Genomic DNA, 8659 nt, shown 5'->3' with positions numbered 1-8659 from the left:
CTCTCTCTCTCTCTCTCTCTTTTTTGTGACCTAGCCCACAAATGTCAGGAACCCAGAACTTGAACGAAATGGCCTCTACCCTACCTACACTGGCTTGCCAGGATCTCGGCATTCTTGCATCTTTCCCGGACAATATAACCCTTCTTTCATCAGTGATGAGAGCAGGAGAAGAGACTACTTTTAACATCATGGGACAGTGTGTAGCCACTGTCATTCTGTGGTATTTACACATGAATTATATCTACTCAAGGAATGGAACTAAGAAGACACCCCGGGACACTTGCTGCTTCTCAGACCATTCAAAGCTGAAGGCTACATGGAAGACAAGGGATGGGACAGAAGATTTAAAGATGGCAAAGACTGAAAGGAATTGCTCAGTTATGGGCTGCTCATTCTTTACTCTTCAGTGCTCACATGTCTTACTGTGAAACATTATAATGCGTCAGTAAGAACATATTTGCTTTTGAGTGACATGTCATGGATGCTATCACTAGGGATGAGTGTAAATGTTTGGCGCCATTTCAGAGACCCAGCTGTTGCTCAGTTTAAGCTTTAGTGATTTGGGTTTGTTTGTTTGTTTGTTTTTGAAATACACTTTACCAAGCTCAACTTGACACTGCTCCAGAAAGAATCCTGGCTACCTTGGACAGCTCCATTGGATATTGTCCTTAGATGGTCACCTGGTAGCATTGACTGTTTTGAACTTCTTTATCCCCATAATTAGTCTTCCTCAGTGCCTGTGTGCTGAACAATGAGTGTGTTCTGATCACATTCCGTGAATGCCCTGAGGCACTAGAGAAATTTTGGTGTAATGTATAGTCTTCTAGTATGCTTCTAGATCTCATTCTGTAGTTTTGAGCCAAACAGAAAATGAGCTGTGAGCCCAGGATTTATTGTATCACAGAAGGTGACAGGAGGTAAAGTTGCAAAGTGCCACAAACTGTTAGATGACACAAACAAGTTCTTCCCCCAGTATGTTGTTTTTTATTTTTTATCACAGTCATGTCCCTTTTCAAAAAATGATTCCCTCTTTATTGAGTTTAAGAATTCCTTCCAACAATCTGGGATCAAAGCAATATCTTGTAGAGATAGTTTTGGTGATAGCGGCTTATGGAACCATCTTTGAAGTCAAAGTATCAGTTCATCTGCCCTTCATTTACAGTTGGAGCCAATGGATATAATTTGGGGTTGACCATAACATGGCTTCCAGGAGGAAGAGCATACAGACCTAGAAGCCTGTGGTAACCATCTCCTGCCTGCTCCCAGCCTGTGAAAATGGAGTGGTGCAAAATCTGGCTTTGCCCAGGGCTAATGTTCATGACAGAGATCATCTCTGCTGAGACAAACTCTTGCTTATGGGTTGTAAGGAATTTTTAAAGGTGGGGGTGGAAGGGGTGTATGTGTGTGTGTATGTGTGTGTGTGTGTGTGTGTGTGTGTGTGTGTGTGTGACATTTGGGTTTGAACTAGGTATTTCCTTGCTTTGGGGAAAAAAGCTGGAAACAACCCTCTTCTGTAATTGGATATTGACAGTTGCTAGAGAAATTGGCTGAATAAGCAAACTAGATTTCACTGAAATGACCATGCCATGGGAAGCCATACCAGCTCTTCATAAAAGAATAGGTAGGTTTGATGGTGCCATATGTAAGTTATCCTTACATGTCTGTGCTGATGCATCAGTAACTTTGTCCATAGAGCTCAGTGTTAGAGAGGTGATCATTGAAAGCTTTCTTCATTGAAGAAGTAACATGTAAATTGTTTTCTCTTGTCCATCAGTCTATCGTTGTTTGTACTACTATGTAGTTCCCCTGAAACTCGGTAATATTTTAGGAATGTTATCAGACAACTAAGGATTTCTAAACAAGTCAAGACTTCAGTGTCTGCCTTTTGAAAAATAATGTCCTATGTATCTATTTATTATGCCCATTATTTGGGGCTTGCATTGGTTACCTGAGCAGCACGTAGTGTCTGGAACTAATACCTGTGAAACTATGTTGAGTCTACTTCCCAAATAACATCCTGGTGTCCAGATAAGATGAAGAAAAAAGAGATTGGAAAACTGTTACCAGCACAGAAGGTTAAGTCTTACTGGCAGCATGGTTTTCTGGAAATGGCTTAAACACTTTGGGAACAGTTCCTCCAATAAGTTCCTGCTCATTGGAGGAACGGTTATTTCTGGGTTATCACAGTTCTTCAAAATGCAATACGATAGGACAAGCCACTTAAAACACTTTCATTAGAGCATGATATTATTCTAATAGCACTGTTTGAATGAATGAATGTGTTTTCCCATTGGTCCCCAGAGCTTCTTTCTCTCATACTTACAGCTCTGCTATTGCAGAGAATGCTAGTTGGGTGCAATGCACCTCAGTAGTTAAAACAAATTGGCCCTCACCTCAACAGGATGCAAGCAGGATTCAGGTATCATTGATGGATGCTATGATTTAAAAAAAAGGCATTAAAAACTTCCTTCTGAATCGTGGGTGAGATCTTCCATGACTTTGTCAGAACCTAGGAATGTTTTCTGCCTCACCATCTCCCATTCTGCTAACCAGTTTAGAGTTATTACTACCCACTGTGTTGCTGTATTCCAGCCCAAAGCCTATTATCTTTATGATGGTAGTGAGCAAGAAAAGTAAGGGGACACAGGGGGGACTTCACTAGGGCCTACACAATTACAAGAACAGCCTGCTGCTTCTGGGCAATCTGGTGATCCGAATGGAACAAACCATAGCCTCCTGGGGCAGGGTAGTGAGCTAGGTATTCTACCAAATGGTGACCTTGTCTCATCTCAGAATCATTCTTGGGAAGGGTCTGGGAATCTCTTTGAGCTTAAGGCTAAAAGAGAGAACCATGTAACTTCAAGGATATTTTCTTCTTTGGAAGGACTTCATAGAGGAAGATGTTTCATGTGAAAATGAGGGATTTCAGAAAGTGCTTAGCATTGTATCTCCACACATCTCCACGTGATCTAAGGAGGCAAGTGGATCTAAGGAAATTTACTCCAAGTATGAATTGCATGGAGAGAAGTGTGTTTGTGAACAGTGGAGCTCAGTTCTTCAGTTTGAGCATAGGAACGTAGCTTTAGAACCAAAAGAGTCCTTAGAGGGGGCCATTTAATCCACCTTTCTCATTTTACAGAGATAGAAACTGAGGTCCAAAAGAGATTAAGTGACTTACCCAAAGGCAATCAGTGAGGGGGAGGAAAGAACATCTGCTAAGCTCTCTAGTCACAACTCAACAACTCAAACATTGATTATATGCCTACTGTGTGAGAAACACTGGGGGTGGAAAATGGGAGCAGTCTGGTACTCTTGCTTTTTACTGACCCAGATAATGCAAGGTTGAGTAATAATAGTTTACATTCTTGCAATGTGGTTTTCCAAACAAGGGTGAGGCTGTATTGGGAAGAACAGTCATTTGATGATAGAATGCATGCATGTACCCTTCCTCCATTGCCAAGACTGCCCTCAATGTCACTACCTAGTCCTGAGTCTATGACTCATGTTGGGAGAAGGGAGACGGGAATAAGAGGAGGAAGTTATCAACAGTCACATAAGGGGGAAAAAAAGGATCCTAATCTGTGCCTATGATGAATCTATGAGACAAGACCTAGATTAAATGGGATCATAAGTCTTTAGGGTGAAATCGACCAACAGGTCAGCAAAGCACTTGTCTGGCAAAGAGGCCTCGCTTCTCTCTGGGCCTGCCTGGGAATGGCATCCTTCATGCCCTCTGATTTTCATGGGTCCTATTCACTGTTTACTCAGAAGGGATGAGACTAAGATAGCTGAATACATTCCTGGGCAGAATGCCTACCTTCTTGGTTTTGTTTTCAAAGATGACAATTATAGCATTCAAGTAAAAGGAAGTTGTTCCCAAGAAATTAATAGGAGCAATCTTGAAAAAGCAAACTTTTAATAACTGCAATGTGCTATTGGCATTCTATCCAGCAATAACTGAATGATTGTTTTTAGGAATAAAAAAGTTAAGAAATAGTCACATTCCATAAGGTATTGTAAAATTTGAGGGTTTCTTCTTGTTTTTTGTCATTTGAGGCCATTATGAAAACAGGAACCTAAGTCATGCCTATCCAGAGAACATATTGGCACATAGCTTTATTTGTCAGTATTATGCTATTTTTTTTACAAACATAAACTTCTACAACCAAATGAGTGGAGTCCCCTTCAAAGTAGTCAGCTTGAAACCCCTTTCTGAATTGCCTTGAGAACTTAATAGCACATTCTTTTGATTGGTTCCAGTGGTGGCAAATATTCATCCTTTAACGGTGGGTTTAACTTTTGGAAACAACCAAATTCTTGTGAATTGTAGTCTGGTGAATAAAATGGGTGATCAAGCTGGGCAGTACCAACATCAGTAAAAAAGTATAATGTGACTATGAAATAATAAAACTGGTCTTCTGGGGTGTCTCATGAGCCGACACTGAAAATAGTCCCCAAATATGTTCAATATGAGTTTGAACAATGGTAATAGCATTAGAATAATACTCACAAGGTGACTGCTTTGAAGGGGATACAACTCATTTGGGCATAGAACTTTGGTCACATTAACAGTAAAAATCATCCTTATTATCTATAGTCATAACCTATATTATGCAACTTTGGCATTTCCCTTGTATGGCTGTGCCCATTGGTGAGGTATACACATGGCCTCTGAGATCTTGGCTAAGCTAAACCAGGGGGAGTCAATGTTACAAAGTTCAGGTACTTTTGGCTTATCTTAGCCCAACATGGTCATTCAGCAACAAGACTACCATCTCATTGATAAAATTAAATCATTAAAATGACACCTAAAATTTAGGTGAGGACAGCTCAATGAAGTGCTCAGACTATAAAATGGAAATGGAATTCCAATCATTCAAGCAATACTTCTTCGTTTAGCCGATACTCCGGAGCTAGGCTCTACTGGGGCTCAGATGAGTACACTTCAGGTTTCCAGGAAGACAGTGAGTGAGTTCTCTGAGCTCCCCTCTCAATATGTCTTATCCCTTCCCAAATATGCAGAACCTTGGACATAAGGGGACCACCTGATTCAACCATTGGTCTCTTATTTAGCTTTCTACATCGACTGTTCACAACAAAATCCTTTCTTGTATGATGGGTGTATGTATGTATGTGTATGTGTGTTGCTTTTGAGATTTTAGCTCTTACAAAAGCGAATTTCGATGCCAAATGCTTATTTGCCCTATAAAAGACATCTGCCTTCCCTTCCCATACTACAGCAGTTTTCAGGAGGAAAAAGGATATTTCCTTTCTTCTTCCATCTTAATAAACCATTCCTCCAGGGGGATGACAGTGATGAGATGTGTGTGTATAATACATACATATGCGTGTGTGTGTGAAATACACACATATGTGGAGAGAGAAAAGAAGGGAGAAAGAGAGAAAAAGAAATAAAGATACATATTCCATTCTCTGGGTTTTGTGTCCTGATACGATATGCAACTGTGTGCATTTATTTTTGGTCTCTGATCCCCCCCCAAAATAGGAGATAACCCATAAAAGTTATAGATATTGACTAATTTGTTTTAATTAAAACAAGCTTTTCTTTCAATGGGGTCACAATTCATCTCTCCAGGGATAAGTGTCTCCATCTAGAGTATAGATGTGAGTCAAGCAATGACTTGGATGGGGAGAGATGGTTGTAGGACTCTGACTTCCAAAACAGCTTTGACATCTGGAGCCCCCAGTTAGATTCTTGTTCCCTCCCCTCCATGCACACCTGTCATTCATGTTCATATCCTGCCCTCCATCTCCACCTCTGACCTCTCCTCCGTGATTGTACATTTAATAGGAACATGATGTGGTAGACTCTGGTTTTTTTCTTTCATTACCTTTCCAGTTAATTTAAGCAAACAATTAGAAGCTGTGCTTCAGGGAGTTGTTCCCCATGATCCTGCCTCCCCTTTGCAGACCAATGAACTTTGAGCACCTGGTTTGTCATTTGAAAAACCTTCCCTGAGGATATTTGTTATTTAATGTATCATAATTGCAATCCCCACTAATAATTCAGTACTGTAGCAGAAAAGTGTGATTTGTAAGAATTGGTTATTTTTATACTTCTCTCCACTATGTCTGGCGTTCTAGTCAGTAATATGATATAATAAAAAAAATTATCATCACCTTCAGTGTTAACTCTTGTGTGTTGGATAGATACACCACCTCTTGTAGTGTAGCTGTCATTTCATCTGTACAGGGATACTCCCTCCATTGACACAGACCCTTTAGAGCCATAAGGAACTTTTTTTTTTCTTTTTGGAGGGGCAATCGGGGTTAAGTGACTTGCCCAAGGTCACATGGCTTAAGCATTAAGTGTCTGAGGTCGGATTTGAACTCAGGTTCTCCTGACTCCAGGGCCGGTGCTCTGCGCCACCTAGCCACCCCCATAAGGAACCTTCAAGGTCATCTAATGCAAGCCTCTTATTTCACAGAGAAGGAAGCTGAGTCCTGAAGAGGTCATATGATTTGCCTAAGGTCACATCATTGTGGGAGTAAAAGGCTAGAGCCAGGAGTCAAACTAAAGTCTTCTGACTTGAAATCTATTACTTCTTCTATTGCCCCAAGCCACCTCTACTGGTAACAATCCCTCCCTCTCTCCCTTCTTGATGCGTCTGATTTTTGTCCATTTCTTTTTTTTTTTTTTACTTATTTATTTAATTATTAGTTTATGGAATAAAACAAGCATTTCCATAACATAGTATAATAAAAATGATTTCATGTGAAGCTGCAAATCTATGATGTACAACTTGCTATTCCTTTTAAATATATAATAAAGTTATCACGGTAGGTTTTTTTCCTTTTTTTTCTTCCCTCTCCCCCCAGATGACTACCATTAGGCACAAATATGTATGTATTTATGTAAAATCATTCTATACATACTTCTATTTATTGGTTCTTTCTCTGGATGCAGACAGCATCTTCCTTCCTAAGACCTTTGCAGTTTATTTTAATTTAGCCTATTTGTAGTTAATTATTTCCAAAGATTTCCCATAGAGGTGTAACCTTTCCTCTGTGTCTCTGCATGTGTCCATGTAGCATCTAGCCCATATACCCTAGGAACAGTATAGACAGGAGTATAAATTTAGAACTAGGAGAAACCTTAGAGACCATTGAACCCTCCCCCCTCATTTTACAAACCATTCCTTCCCTAGAGTTCTATGGTACCTTTAAGGAGATTGGGAAGGGAGTGTATAGATTCTCTTTAAATGGTTCCAGCCTCTGCTTGTGGTGATCCCTCAAGTGCAGTGAGGGCTTCCCTCTTCCCCAATACCATTTTACCACTGAGAATTGTATGAACATTGACAAAGGAATATTGACTTCAGAAAGTATGATCAGAAATATACAAACTTATGCCACCAGCATGTAAGTGGCTTATTCTTGCCCTTCCCTCCTCCCTTTTCCCGCATTTGTACTCCTCAGTCTCTTGCAAGAAGAAAGGAATTAAGTTCATGGCTTAACTCAATTTCTAGAGAGCACACAGTCTGGTGCACAGCTACATAGTAAATGAAATGATAGCATCATGACTTCAGAGCAGGCAGAGACCTTAGAAGACACTCGGGTCAAACTTTTTTATGGGCAAAGAAACTGAGGTCTAGAGGTTTACCAAAAGCAGCACACAGTTTAAATGGCAGAACAGGTTCTATGGGCTTATAATTCATTCATTCATAGCCCTTTGGTAGCACGTGATCGATGGATTTATAGTACATAGCTCTGGGATTGTTACAGTGTTCATTTCCACCTAGTCTCTTCTAGGGATGGGGACAGGTGAGGACCTTCCAAGGAGGATGATCTTTGTGGTGAGGGCGGAGGGAGGAAGGGAAGGGAGGCAGAGGAGGCCCAAGGCTTGTCAATATGGAGCCATGGATCACCAGAAATCAACCAGAGTCCTTATGAGTCCCTAGTTCACAAGGCGACTCAGTAGCTTTATATACTAATATTCTGATGCTTTACAAGCTACCAAGCACCTTGAAAATAGCTGTTACCATCATCACCATTGTCATCATCATCATCATGATCACAGTATTTATATAGCGCTTTACAAAATTATTATCTCACTTTATCCTAAAAACTACTGTGGGAGGTAGGCACTATTATTATCCCCACTTTATAAAGGAGGAAACAATCTGAAGGAAGGGAAGGTACTTGCTTAGTTTCACATAGCTAATCCTTCCCTAAGGTCAGACTTGAACTTAGATCTCCTGGACTCCAGGTTTAGTGCTCTCCTAGTGAACCACCCAGTCAATCTTAACAAAGAGAATGAGGCTCAGACAGGCCAAAGGCCACAGAGAGTTCAGTCCCAAAGCTCATTAAATGCCTTGAATGGGACTCAAACTCAATCCATCAACAAACATTTATTAAATGCCTGGAATAGGCCAGGCCCTGGGCTGTAATAAAAAAGCAAACATGAAACAGTCTTTGACCTCCTGGAGCTTAGAGTTAAAGACAACATGTACACAGTGAAGAAGTTATAGAATAAATACAACCTAATTTTGGGGGAGAGACACCAGCATCTGGAAGCAGCAGGAAAGGCCATAAGCAGGAGGTAGCTCTCAACCGGGCTTGGAAGGAAACCAGAAATTCTAAGAGTCTGAAGAGATGAGAGTGAATTCTAGGCATGGAGGATAGTCATATACCAAGCAAA

General features: G+C 40.6%; 1 protein-coding gene across 1 annotated transcript in view; it reads left to right on the top strand.

Annotated features, from left to right (window-relative positions):
- The window catches only part of HEG1 (heart development protein with EGF like domains 1), a 127591-nt gene extending 121450 nt beyond the window's left edge, over positions 1 to 6141 (top strand). Inside the window, exon 18 of the mRNA XM_069064972.1 lies at positions 35 to 6141. Within this exon, the coding sequence (XP_068921073.1) occupies positions 35 to 184 (150 nt within the window). The 3' untranslated portion in view covers positions 185 to 6141. The remainder of the gene's footprint in view (positions 1 to 34) is intronic.
- The last annotated feature ends 2518 nt before the right edge of the window (positions 6142 to 8659 follow it).

Source organism: Petaurus breviceps, unplaced genomic scaffold (genome assembly GCF_028583685.1).
Source record: "Petaurus breviceps papuanus isolate PSGF00001 unplaced genomic scaffold, PetGlider_PUasm1.0 90654, whole genome shotgun sequence".
Taxonomy (NCBI): Eukaryota; Metazoa; Chordata; class Mammalia; order Diprotodontia; family Petauridae; genus Petaurus; species Petaurus breviceps.
This window is presented reverse-complemented; position numbering and strand designations above follow the sequence as displayed.